The 27,399-nt window shown below is 38.1% G+C and overlaps 1 protein-coding gene across 2 annotated transcripts in view; it reads left to right on the forward strand.

Moving 5' to 3' along the window:
- Positions 1-27,399, forward strand: part of MCTP1 (multiple C2 and transmembrane domain containing 1) — a 236,695-nt gene that overhangs the window by 17,117 nt on the left and 192,179 nt on the right. The window contains exon 1 of one of the 2 annotated variants that reach the window (XM_053474815.1): positions 23,712-23,879. The exons of the other annotated variant lie outside the window; for it this stretch is intronic. Within the exon in view, the coding sequence (XP_053330790.1) occupies positions 23,808-23,879 (72 nt within the window). The 5' untranslated portion in view covers positions 23,712-23,807. Of the gene's footprint in view, positions 1-23,711; positions 23,880-27,399 lie in introns of those variants that run through there. 2 annotated transcript variants of the gene reach the window in all.

The following is a 27,399-nucleotide window of genomic DNA, read 5'->3' on the forward strand; positions in this document are numbered from 1 at the left end:
CATGTGTTGTAATTGTTCTCCGCATACAAGAGAGGCAGATATACAGCATTGTAGAGAAGCAGCCTGAAATTCTAATTTTACCCTTTTAAATATGCAAGATGTATGCGGACACTGGTACATAACAGTTTAAAACAGCTATTGAAAATTAGGCTCAGAATAATGATCTACCTGCCTTTCTAAGTAATCCTTGTGAATCCAGGAGCACTGCAAATGGTGAATGCTCACCAGGTGAGAGTCCGTTGAGTTCTTCTACTAAACCCAGTCAGGCAGGTAAGATTGGAGGCACTGGTGGATCTTAAGCAGAGATTTTGTACCTCATTTTTAGAGACATTCACGTGTACAAAAATATCAACATGTAACGAAATGTTAACCAGTGACAATAAAATTAACATACAGTGCAATGGTTCCCTTTTCAATGACATCTGTGTACCTAGTCCTTGTTGAGAAGAACTGGTCTAAGGTCAATTTATTCTGCACCCTGGACAATTGACTCTGGCATACTGGATAAACAGACACCCTGTGAAGCACAGTAATCCACAAATGACCAAAGTAGAAAACCATCCTCCTCTGTATTAGAAATAGGTAATAAACTACACAGACAATTATAACACCATTATGTTGGTGCGGTTTACTTATTTGGTTCTTGCTTTACGAACGTGCAATTTGCACTTCAGTCGATTTGCAAAGCACAAAAAAGCAGCACTAATGTGCTTGGCATGAAAAGGCCACAGTGGGAGAACATCAGAAATATAAAGAGAATACAAAGGAAACCCTTTTAACCACCTCATTGTCAAGCACCCCCCTGAAGAGAAAATGCGTTACTCCAAAAAAGGCAAGAAGTGTTGGGGATTTCTGACTCTGAAATAATGAAATTATCTGCACTTTCCCAAGAAAGAGAAGCACTTTCTTACATTGATTAATTTTAAGGCCTTAATTACACATTACCTCATGCCATGTAACGATTACCATTTATATCCTGTGATTTCTATGTTACCACGTTTTTATTAAAATAGTACGCATTTATAGTTCGCATGTACCATTATTTAAGACGTCAGTGCAATTTTAAAGATCAAATTAGGCTCATTCTGTTGTGGGCACACTAGAAATAATTTTAGAAATTAGTGGTTACTGGTATCAAAAATATGGTTTCAGAGACGTTCATCACTTGCCATCAAAAACTATAAAACAGACTACTAAATAAAGACTTTAGTGGAAAGGAGTTTTGAGTTTTTGGAGATTGAATTCTCTGCATTATTTAGTCTAGAACGTTGGCAAAAGCCAATTGTATTTCTATTAATTGTATATCTACTTGTCACCTATATGGTATTCATTTTAAAGCAGAAAATTGACTTTTATTAAAATACATAAGTCCTGTACATTCTAATTATTTGGGTCTGTTCACTAAGAAGTTAAATACTCAGTCAAGCTAAGGGTTAACTAAGGTTACATACCCTTACATGTAGATATACTAAAATGTGAGGGGCATAGAAATGTCTGAGACTTTACATTTTGTGTGTTTAAGGCAAGGGCATGTGAGTGTAAACTATCATGTTCTCGCCTGAAACACGGAAAATATTCTACTCCTTCACAATCCACATCATCTTAAAAATAATCAAACAATTTAAAAAAATAAACATGGATCCCCAAGGAAGGGAGGTGAGGATATCGCCCCTCACTCTACAAGTAGGTGACGGGGCAGTGGGTAATTAAATCATGTGTGAAGAGGATAGTCCCAAATATATAATTATTTTAAATGTTGCATTATCCTGCCTATGCCTCCCTTTCACCCCTGTTTTTAGTGGCCCTTAGATGGCATCTTATCTCCCTAAACCCACACATTCTGAGGTGAGGGAGGTTACACGTAATAAAAACTCTTTGGCGCACAATAGACCCCATACAATGCCTATTTCTTGCCATACATCCCTGCTTGGTACTCAAAAGTACCTGTGGGGTAGTCAGTCAGCCCATCAATTCTCATGTTTTAGCACAGGTGCAAAAACTGACCATTACATTTCTTTAACTATTTCTTAGAGATTTTAGACAAAGTATTGTATGGTCTAGAGCAGTGATGGCGAACCTATGACACGCGTGTCAGTGCTGACGCGTAGCCATTTGGGGTGACACGCGCAGGATTTCCTGCGATTCATCCTCGGCTCCTGCACGGCCTCCGAGGATGAAAGAATCTGTGCTGGAGGACCCGTTCCTCCAGCACAGATTCTTTCATCCTCGGCGGCCGTGCAGGAGCCGAGGAAGAATCGCAGGAAATCCTGCGCGTGTCACCCCCCCAAAAAAGGGGGTGGGGTGGGACGTGCAGTAGCGTACCTAGCTGGGGGCGGGGCGGTGGAGGAGCAGGCTCGCAAGGGAGCGGTATCGGAGGTCTTTAACAGACCACCGGCTCCCTTGAGTGATTTTAAGCCGGTTCAAGGATCTCCCTTGAACCCGGCTTAAAATCACTCAAGGGAGCCGGAGGTCTGTTAAAGACCTCCGATACCGCTCCCTTGCGATCCACGCGGCAACAGCTGTTGTGCGCCGGGGTTTGTTGTCAAATCCCGGCGCACAACACTGAAGCCGCGCCCACCGCTGTCCGTGCCCTCTGACCCGGAAGAAGACAAGAACTGAAGAAGAGGAGCGAAGAGAAGGAAGAGGAGCTGTAAGGAGAAAAGAGGAAAGGTAGGAAAGCATACAGTGAGAGTGGATTGGTGTATGTGTGTGGAGTGGATTGGTGTATGTGTGTGGATTGGTATGTGTGTGAATTGGTATGTGTGTGGATTGGTATGTGTGTGGATTGGTATGTGTGTGGATGTGTATGTGTGTGGATTGGTATGTGTGTGGATTGGTATGTGTGTGGATTGGTGTGTGTGTGGATTGGTATATGTGTGTGGCTTGGTATGTGTGTGGATTGGTATGTGTGTGGATTGGTATGTGTGTGGATTGGTATGTGTGTGGATTGGTGTATGTGTGTGGCTTGGTATGTGTGTGTGGATTGGTATGTGTGTGGATTGGTGTATTTGTGTGGATTGGTGTGTGTGTGTGGATTGGTATGTGTGTGTGGATTGGTATGTGTGTGTGGATTGGTATGTGTGTGTGGATTGGTATGTGTGTGTGGATTGGTGTGTGTGTGGATTGTTGTATGTGTGTGGATTGGTATGTGTATGGATTGATATGTGTGTGGATTGGTAAATGCGGATTGGTAAGTGTGTGAGAGTGATGGGTGTTATGCTGTACCATTTCCAATGTATTTTTCATTATATAATTATGCTCTAAAGTGCATCATAACTCCCATCACTCTATACTGTTCCATACAGTGGCAGAGCTGGGAGACAGAGGCCTTGCACCCCCACCGCAGGACTCCTGAAAGGTAAGTAGTTACTAAGCAGGTATGTTAAATAATTTGTTTTTGGTTTATTAAATACAATTATATATTGCAATTATACATTTTTGTAGTTTAAACTATAAATTGCGCAAAATTATGTTTTTTTGTCGAAGTGACACACCACGCGAGTTATGCTCGATTTTTTGCCGATTTTTGACACACCACGCCAAAAAGGTTGCCCATCACTGGTCTAGAGTATACATATAAAATTGTATCCATTTAAGTAACACTAACACTTTGTGTACCCCATTGAACCACTTAGTAGGGGTTGACCACTGTATATTTTTTACTCTTTCATTAAACAATTAGGGGTTTACTCAGGGTATTGAACTGGAAACCATGCATTTGTAACCATCGTTAACACCTATTAAGATTTAGATGGAATCAAGCCCAGATTGTCAGTCTGGCTGGATCATTAATAAATAATAGCCAAATCTAGAATAACAAGAATAAGAATAAAATGGATTAAAAGGCCCCTTACATTCAGACATTTGTTCCAAAAAAAAACAAAACACATCATTGATTTAAAACACCACCAAGCTATTTTATCGCATAACACAAAGGAGATAGGGCATATTATGCAGAGACACGGCCCAGAAACGTATATAGACAAAAATGCATTAAAAGGTAGTTCCTTAGAAAAAAAATAATCTGCATCACAGTTGACAGGACACAGGAATATTTTATTACTCAGCACTTAAATTTCACTATGTAAAAGCCATTCTCCCAGATGTTTTTTTTTTCACAGTCATTGTTTGAGATTGCAATACTTGTAGCGGAACATTAGACATATAGCAAGCTGTCAGTCCTGAAAAGGCAGATAGGCTCCACATTAGAATATACTTAACACGAGGTTTACAGTACTTACTAAAATTTACACTCAACTAGCATATGCTCTACTTTAGGTGAGTTGAGTATATGGAAGTTGAAAAAGACAAAAAAGTTGCAGATTCCTTAATACTCAAGTCACTTGTGAGATGCAAATTCAGATTAGGACTTAGTTCCAATAAGCATACTTTACTTTACCCATCACCCTCCACATAACACACATAGAGTGCTAGAAGGATGGACAGTGATGCCTTGCCTTTTCTTTAGTCAACGATGGGGACCAAGAATTTAAGTGATCATCACTGGATGTCAACAAATGGAAGGACAGTTATGCCCCCTACACTTAAAGGTGATGTTTTATCCCCCCCCCCCACCTGGAGGATTTAAAGGTGGAGACTTCATTTAATGGGAAAGGCATTAAGGATGGAGAGACAGAATACTTATTATTATTATTATTATTATTTATCGTTTTATGTATCATATTCCGTAACACTGTACAATGGGTAAAAAAGACATATAACAAGTAATATATAACATAACAATTTGACAATAACAACAAGATTACAATCTCAAGAGATTAAAAGTGCCACTGTTAGGGATGGACCAGCCACACTAGTATAAGTATTGCATGAGATGGAGGAGGAAAGGTGAGCTAAAGGAATATGAGAGGAAGGATGTTAATTTAGCAAGTTTGTAGGTGTTCTTAAAGAAGTGGGTCTTGAGAGATTTTTTCCAGGGGAAAGAAAACTGGATAGGTTGGGGGAGGGTAGGTCAGAGGATGGGGGCAGCCCTTGAGAAAGCGTGGACAGACAGAGATTATCTGATTACTCTATGCTAATCCTTGTATGCTGGCCCTTGGATTTATCAGTTAGTAGGTAACTTTAGTAAGGGAATAGAGTAGTAGCCTTTGTATTTATTAGTAGGCCATTAGTAACTTTAGTTAGGTGGTTTTAGTAGAATGGTGAAAGCTGAATCCAAATTAAAGAGGGATAGAGATGTAATCAAGATACTTAGTTGAGTGTATACAATTTGTTGAAGAAGCTTGGAGGCAAGAGGAATTAGCGAGATTGGACGGTAGTTGACAGATCGGTCGGGTCCAGAAGGAGAGAGAGACCCGTTAGGAGTGTATTTAGAGCTGAGTGAGAAGATGTAAGAAGGGAAACCACTCTGAACTCTGAAGTAAAAGTCAGGATTTTGAAATGAATCCTGAAGCGCACAGGCAGTCAGTGAATAGACTGACAGAGAGGAGAGGTGTCAGTAAAGCAATGTGTAAGTGGGCCTTGGAGTACTGGTTACTGGACAGGGAGACATTGAAGGTACAATCAGAAAGGAAGTATGTGAACCAGGAGTGTCACGTAAAAATGAAGCCCCAGGGAAAGATAAGCACAATAAATAACTAAAATATAAGTGTGACACTTATAAATTGTGTAATAGGTCCCTGAGGTGCAGTACCCAGAGTGGGGTAGGCTGGTGCTCCAACAGTTTTCTAAAATCCAGAGCAGGATTTACAGGTGACTAACTACAGCTCACCTGGTCTAATTATTAGACTTGGGCGCCAGCCAACTCTTCGTGTTCGTCTTCGTGGGGGGAAAAAAATCTTTGTATTCCACAAATATTCCCCCATTCCTGTGTTTGGTATGGGCAAATATTCCTGTACATTCTTCATGTTCGTGTTCGCTCGTACGGACCTTTACATCTTGGAGCGGGGAGACCATGGTCTCCCCAGGCCAAGTTCCGCCGTCAGGAGTTAAAGAGCCGTGCGGGCGGCTCTATTGGTCGCCTGCAGGGGCCTCCTCTGGCATCAACAATCTGAGTTATGATATAATTATTTATAAAAATGGAATACAGGCATCCTCTGGAAGAATAAATATGTGTACATATAAACCTCGTTAAGTGGAAGATGTTAAATGCAACTCTCTGAGTCTTGTTCTTAGTATGTGTACTTATCTCACAGTAGCACATAAACACATGATAACTGCACTTGGGACAGTTCATTAGCTCATTAGCAAACCACTACCTAAATCTTTAAACACATCAAGGCAGTTGACAAGTAAGTCTCTACCTGTTGTAGACTTACAACTCCCAGGATGCTTAATGACCATCCTAAAAGAAAACATGAGTCTGTATATGGCTAGTGGAGCATTATGAGAGTGTTACTTCCTGGTAAATTACAGAGCTATTTGTTGAGCAGCCTTAAAATGTTTGTGTCCTAGGGTTTGGAGACAATAGAATAATGAAATTCCCTTTCCCATTAGCCACACATTCAAACATAGATAAGGTATAACTGTGGAAATGATATTTTTCAGCCATCCCGCTGAGACATATAAAAGGTACAATGTTCTATTCTATGCATATCCTGGTCTTTGAATACATAAACCATAATTTCACAGTACACAAGTTAAACCAACCATTTTCAAACAAACAGAAATATTAATAGGAACTATATAAATATTGATAACACAGCTGTAAGCGCCACAGCATTCAGTGGTGGATGTCCATCAATTATTTAAATGATACCACACTGTTGCTTCTTCTGTATAATGAATCACTATAAATTCAGTAGTAGATATACTACGTCTTCTGTATTTTACATATACATACATATACATTATGTGTATATATATACTGTAATATATATATATATATTCAACATTTTATTTAATTACTTTTCTTATTTAATTATTTAATTTTATTGATACATATTATAAATATATAATCATATATATGAAGATTCAACATATTCTTTCTTAATTTTATTGATACATATTTTTTTTAGCGACACTGTCATATTTTAAGTTACACTTTGACATTTTGTATTTTATGTCTTCTTATTGCATTTTTCATGCTTTAAATCCTGACACAGTAACACTTTAATACTAGGAGAGACTAAAAGCCAATATTCACATCCATCTAATGTGGCCATTAAAAAAAAACCAAATACGCTCTGCTTTTGCCACACTTTATAAAAAGTCATTAGTCCGTTTACTGTAGACTCTTTAAGGAGGTCAGGCTGATATTGAGGCTTTTGGAGACAGATAGTTCAGAAAATGCCAAAGCCTTCAAACTAGGCTAGGTTGCCCGTGGGAATCTACCACACATTGGCATTTTCTATCTGGCTTTAAGAGTGGTAGAGCTTTGATGGAGAAGATTCACAGACCATTAACCTCTCTTTGATGAATTTTTTTTTTAATGAACGCTACAGATCCTCATATACGATAAAATAAATTGTAATATTCACTGGGCATTGTTATTTACAAGGGAACAAAACCAATAAATGTAATAAATGAGCGAATTAATTCTGACTACAAGATCATTATCATCTTCAGTGTACTACTTGGTGGAATGTATTGAAAGTGTTTTAATTAAGGCCTCCACTTTAGTGTTTTTATTTCACACCATGCCAACCAGAAAATGAAGCTGCTATTTAAGAATAAAAAGTGGTAGTCCGAGTAAACTAATTGCTCTCTTTGTGCATTTTTTCGAATTATATGGGTTTTGCAGCATTTGCGTCATGTAAATGTTTCAAGAACCCACCAAGATTAAAAGAGAATTATTTCATAAAAAAATTTCTTAAGGCTTTTATAATTGGTCACGGTTTAAAAACTTTCAAAATGAGATCCTGAGCTGTGATTACTGTAATATCAGCATACCTGGGAATTTGCCATGTATGTAAGCACAGAAATGCTCTCTGAAAATAGCAGAAATGTGGTTATAACGTGTAAATACAATTTTTTTTTCAAATTCATAAAAGCTAGCAACAAGTAATTTAGTCTACAGACAACCACAAAAATTAGTAAATTTTACCCCTGCACACATTACAGGGGCAGTACTGTGATGTCATAGAATATGAATCCATGAAATGCCCCCTTTCCACATACATATATTCCAGCCAGAACATAAGGCAAACAAGTAATTTGGGACTGCTGGCAGCTATGTATGCCACAACAGGTAGATCATGTTTGGAAACCACAAAATTAATGGCCCCTAGGCATTGACATATTTACTTCTGGAGCTGTCCTAGGCCTGACCTTAACTGTGGAGATATGTGTAAATGGACCATTTGGGGAGATCAGGGATTTCCTTTGCCCATTGAGCAGCCATACACCATGAGGCCTGATTGCCCAAGAGGGCTGTGGACTGCCATCCCCTGGACATGCCTCTAGGGTTCTTAATCTGGTGTTGCGAATATTATTATTATTATTTTTTAAATTTTTTTTCAAAAACAGCTAACTTTTTCTATCTCTAAAATATTACAAAGATAACAAAAAAACAGATTGCAAAGCAATAAAAATGATACTCCCACGAAACTCAAACTGCTACTTTTTCAATCTTGTTGACTGATCGTTTTGTGCAGCATCAATTTCTGTCAAACCTCTACATAAATCTCAACTCAGCTGCACAGAATTGATACCACTTAGCTCAATGAGATGGCTTTATTGCATGAGTGCATTTATAATCTACATTCTAAATAACACTGTATTTGATGTATATCATACTGCATTGGGCTGTAACAGTCAAGCATTAAGTAATTTCAAACAGTTACAAAGCTCCTATTAAGTCTGAATTTTAACACAGTCATTCCATCTTCTCTGACAGCATTTTTATTTTTGCTCCAAAACAATCAAAATTTCTGCTTGTTTTTACTGTGGAATATTTTACATTGATGTGTAATGTCAGGAATAGCGTCCTAGAAGAGAAGAGAAATGAGAAAAAATAACCAATTAATGATAGTATCTGGAAGACGCATTGTGAAATATAATGTAAAATATTGTGAGTGTTTGTAGTAAAATTGATATTCATGTTGTATTGAGGTTGCCATGTGCAACTAATATTGGGCATCAGTGATGGGCTTGCTCCTAACTCTAGGCTAGCCCCACATGTTTGCCTCTCTTCTCCCCACCACTCAGTCTATAGTGTCATGGTGGCCATGTACTGCCATAGCCGGTACGGAGGCATATTCTGTTCTAAGATTCTTAGCTATGCTAATTATCAGCTTTTTCAAGTATGTAAAAGACAAGGTATTAGATATTTCATTTCATTTATTATGCTACATAGTTATTAGGGACACTTTCCAGGTGTAAACATAGAAATTACCTTGAATGACCTACAGATAGATATGTATTTAAAGTAACAATAAAGGTGTGGACTGGTAATAGCCAAAGGCTAGACAGGCTCATAATTAATGAACTATGATTGTAATCAAAGGAGACAAGAAAAAAAGATGGATGGACTATATTAAGAGCTCAAATATGCCTGATTAAAAATAATTGGGGCAAGAAGATATACTGCAGCATTTTATTGTATGCCATTTCTAGGTAATTGGTGGAGGGGGCTTTCACAAATTCAAGGGGGTCATTGTCAAACCCAAATAGTTTGATTTTATACACACTAGTCAAGTAACTCCATACATGTGTCATGTAATCATACAAAAAAACATTAAATGATGTATATTTCAAATAACAGTTTAATGATGAAGTTATTAAGTGTCCTACACCACTATTACTATCCTAATAAATTATGTACAGTATATGAGAGGAGAAGAACACTCAAAGTGTCTCTAGGATAGAAAAAACAAGTCATCCATAAATAAGGATATTAAACCTGGCATTTCAGCCAGAGACTTCTGTGATGGAAGGTGACATTGACAGTGCAGCATTGTGGAAAGGGGAATTGGGGCTAGTACCAGTCGTATGTGTCACACCCATGATGTTTCAGGAAACCTGTGTAGCATTATACCAATAAGCAGAAATTATTGCGTCTACATCTTTGCTCCTGCAGTAAGTAGGAGCTTTAGCTTCAGCTTTAGCCTATTTGCAGCCAAGCACAAGATATGGATGGGGCAGAATGAGACTTTACATACTGTAAGTTTACAAGTTCAGGTAACAAGTTCAAACATACATGACATTATTAATAATAATAATAATAATAATAATAATAACACCATGGTATGTCATGTTTATCTGCCTTATGTTAAGCAATATCATTTAGATGACAGAATAGTGCACTGTTCTATGTACATACCCTTAATGCTTTTAATACAGTTAAAAAACATGCACTGGGCAGGCAAACAACTTTAAGTGATATTCCTTTTATTTACAGGTTAGATATTTATTTCAGTAAAACAATCAAATTTACTTAACCACTTTAATAAAGATATAGACCATAGGAATTTTCGTTAATTTGATTAGTCAAAGTGTTTCGTCCCTTTCTGTAAGGTCAGAAATTCCAGCAGTAGGCATTTATCATTACTGGGGGAAAAAATACTTCTAAACACTGACTTGCGTATAGACATTGACTGCATTTGAAATATATTCCTTTTCGCAGAATCTTGAGTGACACACTAATAATGTATTGTATCTTCATTCCTCATTCCCAACTTCTGATTTCATCCATGATTGACATCTATTTCTTATATCCTGTATATTCATAAATTGGGCCATCTGCGAAAATGATCCTCATCGTTTCATTTATTTTATATTACCGGTATGTTCTCTGGGCAAAAAATACATCATTTCTGTCTTCAATCCCCTGTTTCTTGCAATGGCTGGGCCAAGCTACCGTGTGCAGGTATAAGGTGCTGGAAAGTACATGGACATGGGTTACTCAGGTACTAACATATTTAACCATAATAACAAATTGGTAATGCTAAATATTACATTTTTATTTACACATATTGTTCCAAGTTAACAGTGTTTAGACCTTTTGCTTGCTGGCACAGATCAGTTGCTCTTAGCCAACAATTGTACTCATGAGTGAGGAGCAGCTCCAATTGGCTATTTCTTACAGTATTACAATCTGATTGTAGGTGTGAGAGAATGAATGAGCCTAAACACTTTGCAAGTGGGTAATAGAAGATACCAGATATCTCAGTTAATATTTAAAACTGAAACAGGAACGTTATGTACAGCCTACATAGGTACTCCCACCCCTGTGTCAATGGGATTTAACCATGAGAGGGAGAGGGTTAAGTGAGTAAACTAAAAAGAATGCCGTATCCTTACCACCCTCATGTAATGTTCTCTAGTATTAGCGGACAAGTTCTATCCAATGCATCGATTGGGTGCCAGGTAGATGGAAATTGAGAATTTCTGTCCACTCACTTGGCACTCAGTGGATACAACCATTGGAAAACACACTTTATTCAGCGATCCTCATCAAATCATTTTGTCCTTATCAACTGTCAAGCGGTTGGAATATGCATCCTTTATTGACCATAAAGAAAGTCTATGACTTCCACTCAGGGTCATTTAACTGTAATGCTTTGGTCTGCAAAATTCTAATTTTAAGGTTGCGTGCACTCTATAGGTGAATAGTAAACATTATGACTTGCCATGCTCATATATAGGAACTTTCCAAGTTTGGCCAAAGGCTCTGGGAATCACAGTTGAGTATTTGGATCTGGAGCAACATTTAATCACTAGGTGTGAGTATGTGTTGGGGAGTTGTTTGGTAACGCCCTCTCCATGATCAACCCTGCCAAATTCAACTCTCGGTGACCAGTTCTGGATAGTTTGCAGGTATTGTCATATTGTTCCTTAGAATACATGGCTTCTGTAATACGTGGGGTATTTCTACCGCACATTGAAGACAGTCTCACTGAAATATTCAGCCACATGCCCCACACTCCTAAACAAAACTACTTCAGATAATATTGGTTAAACAATTCATTATAAGAATTATACATTATTACCCTTTAAAAATGATTAATTTCTAGAAATAATATACCCACACAAACTCAAGCTTCTATAAAAGCAGAATTACTATTCTAAGCAACTTTATGATCAGAGAGAGAAATTAAGCCTTGGCAAAGATAAAGTTGCTTACTTTATTGTATTTAAACACAAAGCTAACATCTGTCTTTTAGATCTACCTGGTCTAGTGATTACTTTTGAGCCCCAGCTGTCATGGCAAATGCTGAAAGGACAAGATCTGTGTTTAATGCTCATAAAGTAAGAAAAAATTGCAATTTTGAACTGTAATTTATATTACTGAATATCACATGATACACTTTGGTGTTTTTCAAGGTTGTTCCAATGCTATACAAATAGGTAACCATAGACTATGTAATACATATCAACAAATTAAAATGTATAACGCTTTAATGAAAATGTACTGAGCCCAGAGTTTGCTTCTGTGCTAAATCAGCATTTGATAGTGAAATAAGAACAACATACTTTTTCTTCTGATATTGAATTTTATGGAGATATGCTAAAACTTGTCTAACTGCAAACCTATCCTCTCATGTTATTGACTGGTAGTACACTTTATAATGTAAATCATATGCAGAGGAATTCATTCATTTTAGTATTTTACTGCAGAAAATAAATATTTTCTTTCTGTATCACTGAGTCGGTGAAAGACAAGCTAAAGGAAGACGCTGGGAAAAGAGAACAGGAAATGAAGAGGAAAGAGATGGAAGTTGAGTGGAACAAATACAGATGCTGTGAGAAGATGCAGATGTGTAGGTCAGAGGAAATGGAGAAGGAATAGGGCGTTGGCATTGGAATAAATGATGTGTAGCGTAACTTAATTCTTATTGATACTTTCCTTAAAACCATACATGGAAATTTTAATTTAATGTTGTTCAAGTGAAGAAAAAGCCCCCAGGCCAACCAGTGCACTGGCAAAATCAGACACACTAATGACTGTAAGTTCTTGTAGTTTCCTTACACAGTAGTTTGTATGCTTCATTTGTGCCAAACAGGGCGTCACTGGAATACCTCTTCTGGTCTGACCTGGAGTCTCCGGGTCAATGGCTGCTTCCCCAGGAATCCAGGTTATTTTCATTCTCTGGGCAGGGAATGGCATTTGGCCATGCCCTCTCCCTTTCGACTTCCCCTTTCTACTCCATGCCCACTTAAGTCTGTCTGGGACTAGCCTCACCCAACCAACAACTAGCCCACCTCCATGCACAGATGTGCCTACCCTCTTACTTCTCCAGAAGAGAAAGAGCTTAAGGCAGTCTAGCCTGAGACGTTGTACCCAGCAGCAACAAAGAGAGGTGCAAGAATGGTACATATAAGTAGCATTCCTGAACCCACAATGTCAGCCACAAGGTAAGTAATCCATGAAAAACACTACTGATATTTCTGAAGAACAGAGAAACAATAGGAAGTTGTATCCCTGATATGAGTGCCCTGTTTAACATGGTGTTCTAAAAAGCCAACTCTCATTTTTATGATGATTTTTAATGTCATTCATTCTGTCCTATTTGTCTACATTTAAATCATTAGTGGCAGACCACGGGCTGCCTTGGGCGAGTGAATAATTGGTCGGACCATAGTCAATGGTCACCCACAGACACACAAACCAGAGTTTGCTCGATGATGAAGCACACTTTGCAAATGGCGAAGGAAAACAGCAAGCAGAGAGAAACATTAAGAAAATGAAATGGAATAAAAAAAATGAAAATTCTTAACTGTGAATGAAAGGTGCCTATAGATCCCACAGCAGCACAGCTAAAGAAAGGCATTTTCATCTCTAGTAGGACACGAAAAAAGTTATACAAGGGACCTAGATCCTAGACACATTGGGTCTCCTCAATTTTTCTTGCAGATGAATAGCAGTATTGCTATTGTGAACAGTAGTTTGGTTGTGGTCTGTGATAGTACATTTCGCATCACATTTACCTGTGCCTGGTGTTTTACTAATGTATTCAGGAAAAAGCCTCTTTACACATACATCAAACAGTGGTTTGTAGGCTGCACATGCCTAATGGTTTGGTGTTCCTTGAGACTCATTATGTGTAAAACTCCATTAAGGCTTTTTTTTTATGGACATCTAGGAAATGTAAATGTTTCTTAAACTTAAAGGAAACTTAAATGGGATGCTTTTATTAAAAGTTTTTATGAAGTTTAAAGGCATTCAATGAAAAGGCATAGAAACTTGCCTTTGATGCTAACCCACTGTAGTGTGTCCTGTCTCTGTTGTAGATAGCAAAGCCAATTGTTGACAGTATAGGCATCGGCAGTTTTCTTGATGCACTGTAGAGTCCCAGTTCTGTTCTCTGTGCATCAATTTGTCTTAAATGGATGTTCTGTAAGGGAAAACTTAACTCAGCTGCTCTCATTAGTCTTACTTTTGTGATAGGAATGTGCTGTGCCTGAGAGTTTTTTGCTTACATTGACTCACATTACCCCAATCTATATTGGTTTGTGACTTATTGGCTTGATTGCTTGTTCCCAAGAGCTTTTATTGCATACACTTTGTCCCAAAACCCTTGGTATTTGTGTTGGATTCTACAGTTGTGATTCCTGCTACTGGGATCCAGAACTTTTTGAACATTAACCATTTACTTTTAAATATATGCAAACATCCTTGTTTATGTCTACATGTTACTTCTGTACTTCTGTTCTCTATTTATATCAGCCCTTTATGCTCAGACACAATAGATAAAAACAGCAGATAAAAACAGCCCAGTCTAATATATCATGGTGCCTTGTATTAACCTGGCTAATAGATCTTTCAAATGCTCCAGGTGTCTGGCTTTGTTTTTTCTTGCGCTGTATGGAAACTGACACGATAGTACCACAAGCTTATGTTATATGGCCTTGATAAGTTCCCACCTCCCAGCTACAGTACTATATAGAAAGCTACTGATGCTAAGCGCCACCAATGGAAAATCTTCAGCCTAATTATCCATAAAAGCATCGTTGGACTCCATAGTTTATGTCTGGTGTGCCTAATGGATACAGTTGGTGCTCTGTTCTTTACATGAAATTGGAAAAGTTAGATGGATTTGTTTGGATTTCTATTGCAACATTTATTTACAGCAACATTTAAAAATTATAGGTCTAGACAAGAACAATATAAAAAGAATCCTAGTTTAATGTGGCAAGCCAAGCGACATCTCGGGTCAAAGTAATTTGCCAATTTCTTTATTAAAATGTTGTTAGACATCTACATCTTGTGTTTCATCTTAATTCTTATTATATAATCTGTAGCAAATACCATTCTTACGGATATATCTAAAGTAGATCTTCCGTACCTCCTCTGTGATTGCAAAGACATATAAGCACTCAAGAGACACAATGATTTAGAGTGTTCAATGAATTATCCAACTAACCTAAATGGGAGGAAGGTCTATATAGCTCTGGTGCAAGAGTAACTCTTGCAGAGATGCTCCCTAATAAACTGGAGCACTGGATGGATCATCAAAAATATGTTAAATACCATGTTTAACTCCCCTGACGTTTAGTGTGAAGTAGTACATACAAGTGAGAGATAAGGAACAAACACCCATACATGTTTTTCCCATTTTGTCTATTTTTTTTTTGTAGATTTGAACAAACCAATACTTCTACCACTGCTTAGGTAAAATAACCACATAAAGACATAAACATGTTTATATTTGATACAAAAAACAAAAACTGTCTGCGCTTCTTACTCTAATAAAGTTGGCAACAAATATATAAACATAATATAAATGAGAGGTTTTGGTTATATGAATTGGCCAAAGCATAATTAAGCTCACCCGCCACGTCAAGGCACACTCTCAATAGGGTGAGAACCTACTCTCACCTCCTACGTAGGGAGGAGGTTTAATTGCACCTCCCCCAACACATTAATAAGGTTTTGGTAGCCGTATAAACTGCTTTGTGTGCCCACTATGTAGGAGGTGAGAGTAGGTTCTCACCCTATTGAGAGTGTGCCTTGATGTGGCGGGTGAGCTTAATTATGCTTTGGCCAATTCATATAACCAAAACCTCTCATTTATATTATGTTTATGTATTTGTTGCCAACTTTATTAGGGTAAGAAGCGCAGGCAGTTTTTGTTTTTTGTATACATTGTACAGCCAATACACTGTTTCTTGCAGCATGCTTACACCTGTTTGGTAGGCCTCGTATTACACATTTGGATTATTTGAGCCTGTGACTAGCTTAGCGCACCGACATTTCTTCTTTTCCATGTTTATATTTGATGTTTATTACCATTGATTATGTTATACTCACGCAGGCAGCCATTGGAGACCTCCCAAAAACACAGAACCAAGACAATTGGTATTATTTAAACACTGTTTCTGTTTTAACCATTAAAGATAACTTATGTTTTACTTGACACCTTGAAATGTATCTTTTCAAATGTTTCAAACTAGAAACCAAGCCAATTAGCGAGCAGGACCAAATATATTGGTGTGTCTTAGTCTGTCCAAGTTTGTCATACTCTTTGGCTGTACGTACTGTAAGAAGCACTGTGTACCTTGTTGGCAGATAATGATTATGTGTTGCACTGTTAGGCATAGTTTACCCAAAGTACATCATCATAATCAGAAAATGCAACAGTAACAGTAAAACATTAAGCAAAATATGGTTACATTAAATGGATAGCCTGATGTCTCTAAAACCTCTACAATAGAGGGATGCACATTACAGTACTCTGTGAACAGGGGCATAGCTAGAAACCACAGGACCCTGAGGCAGACATTGCCCAGGGGCCCCTCGACTTTACAAGCAACATGTCCCACAGTGCCACCTTTCCCCCAAACAGCTTGTATGTGGCGTATTTGCTCTCAAACAACATGTCTTTGCAGTCTTGGTTTTGGTGAAGGCCATTGCCTTTTACATCTAATGTTTAAGTATTGCAATGGGACTCTCTTTTAAAAAGTGGATGCATCATTCTGGTTAAATCAACGGTTGTGACGTATAATTTATTCTTATGGCAAATATAATTTAGAGACCCTCCAGTATTGTGTGACTTCCTCCTTTTAACTCCATTGTATTATCAGGGAGTTGTATACATGGTTCTTTACTGAGTGGATTTGTGTTCTTTTGGGTTTTTGCACTCCCCGTGTCTTTCAAGAGCCCCTGCTCTGCATAAGTGTTTACAGTCATTACTCTGTGGCATGGCGAACTTTATATTAAGTATTTTACTTTCATAATTATGCAGTGAAGAAGCGGATTGTGAGCAGCAGTCACTCAGAATAAGCCAGCTGAGACAATATGCTATATGAACCAAAGTATGCTAGACACAAAACCAGTTCACAAGTTAATTCAGCAGGCACAGAAGCAAAGTAATGATATTCAAAAAGGCTTTGGAGTTGGGATAAAAATAAATTCTGTTGTAAAATGGAATTGAAAGAGCACTCAATATCTACAAGTAATTGCTGGCCTCCCTTGGTTGATAGGTAATCTTTGTTTGTTTGTTTGTTTTAATGTGTATTGTTGGAAGGGGGTAATTGTTGAGAGTTCCAGTTGATGACGTGCTTTCAAATGCCCTAACCAGAAACTCACAAATGCACATGCCCTCACAAACAACTAGCATATTCACAAATATTCTATGTCTGAATAGACCCATGAAAGTATGGACTCTGAAAGTATATAAATATTGGGCATTATGAAGTTTGCATATTACATCTTTTATCATCCATGAGGAGTGCACCTAATATCGTGGTTGTGCTTGGGCTGCCCCTTTGTACTTCAACTATGCATGAGAGCCTCACTTGCCTCTTAAAGGACTCTCTGTATATTCTGTCACTAACTAGTACCCACACTTTATCCCCACACATGGAATAATTCCACACAACTGTGATGCATTTTCCTGCTTTGGGATATTTATAGAAAAATGCTTTCACTGCAAAGCATGGTATCCTCTAGACAGTAGATGAGGAGAGTCCCCAAAAGCAAGGTAATTTCCATGACTAATCCACACCTACCAGATAGACCTTACTCATAGGAGAGATTGATGAACAGCGTAGAAATTTTTTTCCCCCCAAAGTTATTGTGATAATGGGAGTTAAAGTGATCTCATTTACAGAGAAAGCCCCTTGACAATATGCACACTGGTACATAAAATATATTTCTCAACCAGAGTTTCCTCCATTTGTTTCTGCATTTTTGTGTTTTCATTTTTATCTAACATTTTAATATTTTGTAAGATACTGTCAGGGTCCGCAACTCCGGACCTGACAAAGCTACTCACCCGAGTACCCAATGCCCGCGGGTACTGAATCAGCTTCTTCCTCCTCTGCCAGCATGCCTGCCACTAGGCGCGCGCTCAGTGATTGTTTCTCTATTGAGCTTCCCATGGTGTTGCAAAACATCTCACAGATTCACTAAAATGCAAGTAGTTTGTAAGGTACGGCGATTTTTGCAAGTTTCAGGAGATGGCATTTAAGTCAATGCCAACTTCCATGTCCTCTCCTGAAACATGCAACCCCATATGCTAACACCGTATACTCACTCACCATACAATACCACACACAGTCTACCGTCATACAGTGGCACACACTCTAGCACAATACACTTACACATACGTACATGTATATGCACACGCTATTACCATACACTTACATATACATTAACACACTCTAACGACATACTTTAGCACTATACACTTGCAGTATCTGTTTCTAAACTTTTATTTATAAAAACACATGATCGTGCAGAAGGGCGTAAGGATGAAATTGCAAGTTATACACTTATACATACAGGCTTTAGCACCATACACATATGTACACATACTTTATGGACTTGCATAGTAAAGTAACCATTTTATATTTTTCTTACATCCATTTATTCATCCTGTTTTTTTACATTTGTATTTTTTATACTTGATTGATATATAGCTGATCTGTAATACCGTTTTATATATTTTCATAAGTATAATTTTAATCACACAGGAACAGAGTACATTTTCTCTTTTTTTTTGTCCATGTGTTTTTTGTGTTACGTTTTATGAATATTAGGCTACCTTGTTTACATTTGTAATCTGTAATTAAATTTAATGCTCCAAGAGGTTCTAGAGCATCCAAGATCATCATATTCTTCAATATCCATTTTTTACAGATAAAATCAAAATGGAAGACAACTCATACTCTGTATACACATTGCTACATTCAAACACTGTGTATATAAAAATATATATTAAAAAATATTAAACAGAACCTTTGCTATGGCATAGACGTGTTGCTGGGGCTGTCCAGTGTTCCTGAGACACTTGTAAGGATCTGTACCACAGTATATGAAATGGATGACTGAATGCATTACACATTATTTATAGGGCACTGGGAGATTCGCACCAAAAAGGTGATATAACAAAGATTACGAAAAGGGGATATAACATTACCAATAGCATTAAAACTGGAAAAAAATAGCTATAACATTAATAAGGTGAGGGACTACTTGGACAGAAGGTGAGGGACTACTTGGGCGAAGATGATTACATTTTACTGAGGACCGTGTGAATGGGTGACAGTGGTGCGGAGGGATACACATTTTTTGTAGTGTGTACGTTGGAGGTATTAAGAGCATAGATTGTATGCCTTCCTAAACATGTGTTTTTAGTTTTGATTTTTGTGAGTATTTGAAGTCAGAATGATTCATTTATTTACACATAAGGCAGGGTAATTAGACACACATGTGTGTCATGTTAAAAATAGCCAGTGTGGTCAACCTAACTCTATATGAGACAGCCCAGCTGCTCCGCACTCAAATCAGCCGGATCATATTTGCAGCCCAGGGCTACATTCTTCAGGGCTGCCAAATATCTCTGGATCCAATCACAAACTGTCTAACGGCTAGGCAGTCCTGCGTCTGTGAGGAAGCATCTGATTGGCTGGAAGCACATGGCGCATATACTAGCAGAATTATGCGATACATTGAGTTACAAGATCTTATCTCTTGAAGAGCCGGTGCAGCCACTGAAAACGTGTAATAGTACCTCACCTCACAGAGCTCCTCATAGTCAAAGCCAAAAGTGTCGCATAGCAGGGGCACCAGGTAAAGGGCCTCACCTTTTTTGATAAAACAGACAGAGACCAGACATTGAGTTACATAGTGATTAATAAATGTACCAAGGACATAGAATAGTAACAGGCATTGCCCCAAGTGACCTTATGAAAGGGCCACCATGTGTCTGGAGCTTCAAATTATTTAGGATAGCCCCGTAGAAACATATTGGAAGAATGTGTACATTCTGTGAGTTGTGTGTATGTATATGTATATATATATATATATATATATATATATATGCAACTATTGATCTGCAGACCACACCTTGTGATACAATGGGAACATCCCAACTCAAAGCTTCAAATTGTATAAAATCAATACTTAATACTTTAGCTTAACCAGCTGTCAGAATGTATACTGTGGCACATTAGTAGTTAACGCATGTTCATTTGTTCGTTAAAGATGGGAGATAACCCTCATTTCCCTCAGGCATTTCTCAATATTTAGCATGAACGGAGTAGCAGCAATTGACATTTTGCTAAATGTTTCAATATTGTCATAGACTTTTTTTTTCAACATAACCCAAAGCCTCATACAAATATGCAATTCTTAATCAGTTATAAAATATTAAACTGCCATTTTAACATCAGTGCCACTTCTGGTACCTAAATAAATGATGACCAGAGCTTCCAGTCAAGGACATATTTTTTGCTATTTGCAAGAATCCTATCAAAAGTGAAATTCATCATTCTGACTTTGTTTATTTTCACCCAGTAAGTCTGTCGCAGCTTGGCTCTTTTTGATAGATATCTAGCTTATGTTATGTTTATGGATTAATTCATAGGGTTAGCAGAGCATAGGAAAAGAGGGAGTGTGTGGGTACACATTTATTTGCCCATATTCTGCTAAAATGGGATACCTCTAAAATACCTCTAAAATTTATATATGAGTTACAATGCTATTACCGATAGTGTAGCCCCCTAACATTAATATGTTACCCTCATCACCATCCTTTTGAAGCTAAGGATGTTAAGAATGGTAGTCAAACAGTATGTCACACAGCGCACCAAAATGTTTTTTAGTTTTTTTTATGTGGAATACAAGGATGAGATGCCGAAGGCTTGTTTAGAATGGTAGGAGTAGTAGTTGTAAAGAGCCAGTGGTATGCAAGTTATGTATGGAACATAAAAATGAATTACTTTAATATGCAAAATGATGCTATGTTGAAGGCTGGTTAAGGAGATAAGAGGTATTGTCCAATCTAATGTAGGCTACTTTAGCTATGGCAGTACAATGATTAAAAGAAAGTGTAGTGCTGCGCACTCCTGACTGAGGCAGGTTTCACGCTCTCCCTCTCTCTCCCTCTCTCTCTCTCTTCTCCGCCAGCCGCTTCCGTGTCCCTTTCTCCGGAGCTTCAATTTTTCTCTTGCCTCTTTCTTCGTCCACTTTTCCCCAACGTTAGCTCAGTTAACCAAGGTTCCTGATGTGGTTAGGCATGGGGTTTATGGTTAGCCTGGCTTAGACAATTAGTGGTATATTATGTAGGGTGCCCCATTGGCACCGAGCCCGTAATGTTGCATCTGGTGGTGCATCATTGACTGTCAATGCTTGTTCATGTAACGGAAGTTGGAACTTGGTAGGATACGTTACAAGAATTATGTGATATGGTTAGCCATGGTATGGGTATTCTGATTTATGTCTTAACATACTTATTGTGTGGTCTGTACCATGAGTGCTGTTTACCACCAAGATGATGTCATAACGGCTAATAGTGCATCATCTATCTTCACTATCATGTTTGTTCATGGGCAGAAGATGTAACTTGTTAGGTTTTCTTGAAAAGTGTGAAGTGGTTAGCCACAATGGGTATGACTATCCTGGTTATACAATAACAGATTTATTGTATTTGGTATCCTGCTGCATACAATTTGCCACTAAGATGGTGTTGTTACGACTAGTGGTGCATCATCAATCTCTGGCATGTATGTGCTAACGACAGATACTGGTAGTTGGTAGGATACACTGTTGTTGAGCACTGTGGATAGGGGCCAGAAGTTTTGTTATTGGCTGAAGGTTTTTGATTATTAGTTATTCATTATGTATTAAGAACGTTTGGAATTTGATCTATATAGCATGAGGTCTTTCAATGATGCAGAAATTCTTTTTTTGCCAATGTGCTAATGTTGACCATGATTTGGTCTTAGTAATCAAAGCAGTTGGGGGTTCAACGCAGGACTTCAAGGTGGTGGGGGACGTGGTGACGGTATGTGTTTGGGGGCTGCAAAAACTGATTTTGAAGGCAAAGGTTTTCGGGAATTGCTAGTAACTGTGGTATACTCTAAGTAATGTTTATTGAAATACTATGCAATACCTATGGGGCAGAGGTCTCTGCTTATTTTTATAGAAAGTACCGCACTGTCCAGGAATTTCCCAGGAATATCTCCTACGTTGCTGTATATACTGGACAGTGAGGGGTGCTAGGGTTTGTCCTATGGGCGGACACCATGGTTAAAATCCAGAGAAAGTTTAGGGGATTGAATTCCGAGGTATGCTTTAGGACAGGTTTATCAGGCATTTGAGGGGCCACATTGGTATGCATGGCGAGCATCAGGTCCTAGTGGTTCATTTGTATGGCATTGATTTATGCTTGGTTGGGCAGTTGTTTGGAAGCAATAAGGTGGCTCTTTTATGATTGTGGGCAGAGTACCCTAGGTTGTCAGTGGTGTGATCAGTGATTGTGGCTTAGGTTCAATAGCGAGGAGCTACTTCAATGACAGGAATTGAGCTGGATAGAAAACTGTTTGTCATTTTGTTGCAATTCATGGGGTTATATTGGTCCGGCATAGGGAGTTGGAAGGTGATCCGGATGAATGGGGTGCATTTGACAGATGTGGGTTTAGACATGATTGGAGCCAATGTGGAGGGAGCAATGGTGGTGTGTGGTGGGGCAATCATATTCAAGGGGGTTGCATATATTGGTGCCTTGGTATAGTGCAGGAACAGGCCATCGTGAGTAAGTTAACAAGCTTACACATATGTAAACTCTAGACCAGGTACCATTCATGGTGTTAGTCAAAATAAGTTAAATACGCTAGCTTGTATTATGTGTTCTGTGTACAATGTAAAGTATGTATAATTATATATTTGAGTCCATTGAAGTGTCACAGTGTAATTGACACTTCTGTGGCCAAATATTTATTCATAAGTAATCACAAGTAAAAGCTAAAAAGTGGTCATCAAATCAACAGATCAAATCAACATATGTCCTCGCTGGTTGATTAAGGTAAAAATGTAAATGAGAGATGGAATCATGGGAACAATGTTTATTTCACATTTATTTGTGGTTCACTGCAAAGAAGAGAGCAGAATAAACCTTGTGTGATTTTGTGGTCTGGCTCAATGCAGTCTTGTAATATATTAATGATGAACACATTAAATATTGCCGCATGATGCCAACCGCATTTTTCCTTTCTTAAATGTAAAGGTTACTTGGCTATGCCAAATAACCACATTGGTAATTAAACGAATATTCTGCTGAAACATAAAAACAACTGGCTACGTGGCTCTCTTCTCTATTAAGCTATACTTGGGTGGGGTAGAGGTTTAGCAAATACAGGGAACCCCAAAAATGATCCATCGTTGAGTCTCCTGCTTCATAGATTTGGATGGTGGGACTTATAGTCCAGCACAGCTGTAAAGCTGATTGTGTCTTTGCAAAAAAGGCTTTCTCCCTATCGGATGAATCATTTCTTTCACAGAGCATGAAGCAACAGTGCTTCAGAATCACGTCCCATTCTGCTTGCACTTGCTGTGTGTGGCAGCTGGAAGCAGAAGCAGGTCCTAGCAGTTAAGAGGCTGTCGCTGAGGACTGGATGTGTGCAGAAGAGAATGGGCTAGCCATGAAGGTGGAGGTGCAGTGCCAGGCTGGAGACGTGTTATGCCCTCCCGCAGTATGTTAGACATTTGCAGACTGAGAAACATAGGCAACCTGCCATTTCTCTGTGCCCAGGTAAGGTTCTCATCGTTCTCTTCATGTGATAACTTCCTTGCGTAAAACTCAATGCACCATCAAAACATAAATTACATGAAATTTACCATTATCAGTACAGAATAGTATTGCCACAGAAATAATTTGTATTCAATGTTATCCAAATGCTTAACTTCCTTCTGGATCCTGGTTTTGAATTCTCATTTTAAACTTGTGTGCATGCAAAGATCACTACTGTATTGTGTTGAATGGGGAGACCTGACTGTTTAACAACTAGATTAACATTACAGGTTAAGCGTTGCAATGTGTTGTATAAATGGTGTAGACAAGAGCTTTCTTTCGTTTAAATGCAAAGCTCGTATCTTCATAAACAAAAAGGTTCCCTCTTCGAAATAGCAAACACCGGCACGTGATGTAAATTTATAATAACGGGCAGGGAAACTCAGTTATATTGTTGATGCTAAAATAGACTCTGTGAATTTCAACAAGGAGACGCATTTCCAAATGATATTATTTTTAAGACATTTAAATAATTTCATACCATCACAATTTTATTTGAAATAGGTGGGATGTTATTTGTAAACAGTGTAGCATGCCATACTGAATCTGAGTATTCACTGCCATATATTCTGCTTAAAATGTGGGACATTCTTGTTGAATTCTGCACATTTAATTTGTGCCCTAAAATAACAAATTTTCATAAAACGGGTATTTGTATAACGCACATCATAAAATTCTAATTGTACTTATGGAGTGGCGATACGGGTGAATTATATACATACGCTTGCTACAAAAAAAGGTGGCTATCTAGAAAGGTTTGGGGTATCATTTACATTTACTATTATTACCATTATTTGGATGAGGAGCAGGATCCGGTGGCTTTATGTGACCAGAGGGATTGTGTGAAATGAATGTCCACGTAGTGATCTGAAATCCAAAAAGGGCATTAACAGTAAATGTATCCGGTTTAAATCCATACGCATAGCAATGTCAGGTTTCCACAGTCTGAGTGGTTCATGGAACGAAGGTAAACCATAGACAATCGCTCCGTCTGCTATTTAAAACCCGACACTTCCGAAATTTGCACGCTGACAAATGCTGGCCAGCAGTATGTAAAATTCATACATGCACTCAATGTCCGTGAAGGGTATTTTAGTTTTACATACTGCTGGGCAGCGTTTGTCAAAATGACCATCAGTCTGTATCTGTTTTTGGATATGTATTCTTACATTACATTTTAATTGAATTAATGAAGGATTTTGTTTAATATTTTTGTTAAATTGTGTTTTTTTTATTCATATTGAAATGTATCTCTCTGTTGCATTTAGTTATTCACTTTATTTTTTATTTTATTTATTTTATTTATTTATTTTATACTGCTTTATGGTACCATTATACTGGTATTGAAATCACACCAATAATCCTGTGGTTTTTTTTTAATGGTGATTGAGTGGTAGGATGACGGGAATTAAAATGATATTATTATATCAATTGTTTTGCACCATTTGGAAATCGATTAAAATGTTTTGGTGACATGCATCCTGTTTTCTAGCTTTCATTGGTGTTTGGGGTATAAAATGCAAGCAAAACCAAAATGCATTCAAATGTCAAACAACATATGGAGTGCAATAAATAATGTTTGAGGTATTATAAAACTAGAGCGTTGGTCCCTGAAGCAAAGTTGCACTGTAGTGTTTATTTAGGGGTTGTTTCAAACCAGAATTGGTCAGAAGTCTTACATGTTACCCCAGGTAACCCATCTCTTACACTTTCAAAGTAATCCCACACATTACTTTGGCGTTGCATGCTAGGCAAGGTAGTACTGGTAGTACTGGTACTAGTGTTTTTTTCATAAGAGTATTGGTGTTTCATGGTTCACCCTCTGGTTCTCCCCTCCGTGCACCCATGTCGGTGATGGTGGTACTGGTGCCGGTGCACGTAGGGGCTTCTGTGGAGTGGAATGAGCAACACATCTAACAGAGAAATTACTGGAGGGTGTTTTGCTTGACTTCTCCTCCCTGGCTCATAATTGAAATCCAGGTCAGTGACTATGTCCTTTTCCACTTGCGCACAAGGCAGAGGAAGACCTACCTCTGCTGCAAGGGTTGATCTTCCCTCTTCTTCCTTACCGTCTTCTGCCTCAAACATAGATCAACTACTATCATCTGACATTGTGCCAACATTACTCTGGGAAGTTAAAAATATTCCAGTGATGGCAGTGTTTGCAGTAGGGGTGGCACCAGTGGCATTGACAATGTTTTTTTTCATGCTTCACTAAGGTATAGTTTACAAGCAATCTTCACCTTTGACTTCACCAAGGCACCAGAACATCACCCCCTGTTGAGTCCCTGGAAGTGACTAAAATTGTGCCACAGAATGTCCGCTAGTGTACTACATGTGGCTGGTTGTATTTCAGAGTCTTGGCAAGAAGGCTTTAGTCTACTTGAGACCAGGGGCGTACCTGGAGTATGTGGCACCTGAGGCAGATCCTATATTAGGCATCCCTCAGTTTAAAGTGTAAAAACACCCACAAAAATGTTTGCAAGAATATCTATTACACAAATCTGCAAACTGCTTTATCCCAGCGTTTATCCTCTCTTTCTGCACCCCACAGGACTTGCTTACCTGTTCCCTGGTGACCTACTGGGGTGTTTTGACGAGGGGACACACTCCAGAGTCCATCTTGCTAACAGTCCACTTGAAGGACATGCTGAGCACTGACATGTGATATCAATCATCCCTACTTTAAATACTCGTTATTGAACTGTGCTTTTAATGTAGAAATAAAGGTTACATTTTATCTTGTCATTACTTAATTATATATTTCTTATGGGCTATAGCAGCACCAGCTTAGACCAATCAATAAAAACAGCTTTCACTGATAATCTAGTCTGAGGACTGGCTAAGCTGTCACCCATCAAATGCCGCAGGAAGCATTCTGGTTTACAATATTTAAAGTATAATGTAACATAACATGTTTTTCATGTTAACTGGTATTCTGATAATACTGAGTTCACCTGTGTTGTTTCATAAATGTAAAATATATATATATGTTTTTATCACTGTGGCACATGTGTATAATTCAGTATTGTGAGAATGGATATATATATATATATATATATATATATATTCACTAATAAGAATAACAATAATAATGTTATTTTTTGAGATTTCTTTTTGATCAAATTAATATTTCAAAACTACGTTCTTGAAAAGGGTAATTTTTTTAGACTAGTTAACCTCTAGATCTGCAGGGCATTCATTTACCTTATCATTTTATCCATACTTCATCTCCTTTCCTTTCATTACATCTTCTGGAGCCATCAGAACAAATATTCAGACAAAACCAGGCCAATATGGGTTCCCCCTGTAATGTTAACAATTGGAGGGGTGACTAATGATAAATGTGATTTTTTTTTTTTTAGGGGGGGGCAAATTATTGTGGAAAATACACACAAGGTTCCATTTGTAAACATGAGACACTTTAAGAGTTTTGTATAAAAGTAATTCTGGTGCAAAAATTTAAACGTGTGTTATCACC

The sequence above is a fragment of the Spea bombifrons genome, chromosome 1, assembly GCF_027358695.1.
Source record: "Spea bombifrons isolate aSpeBom1 chromosome 1, aSpeBom1.2.pri, whole genome shotgun sequence".
Lineage (NCBI taxonomy): Eukaryota > Metazoa > Chordata > Amphibia > Anura > Pelobatidae > Spea > Spea bombifrons.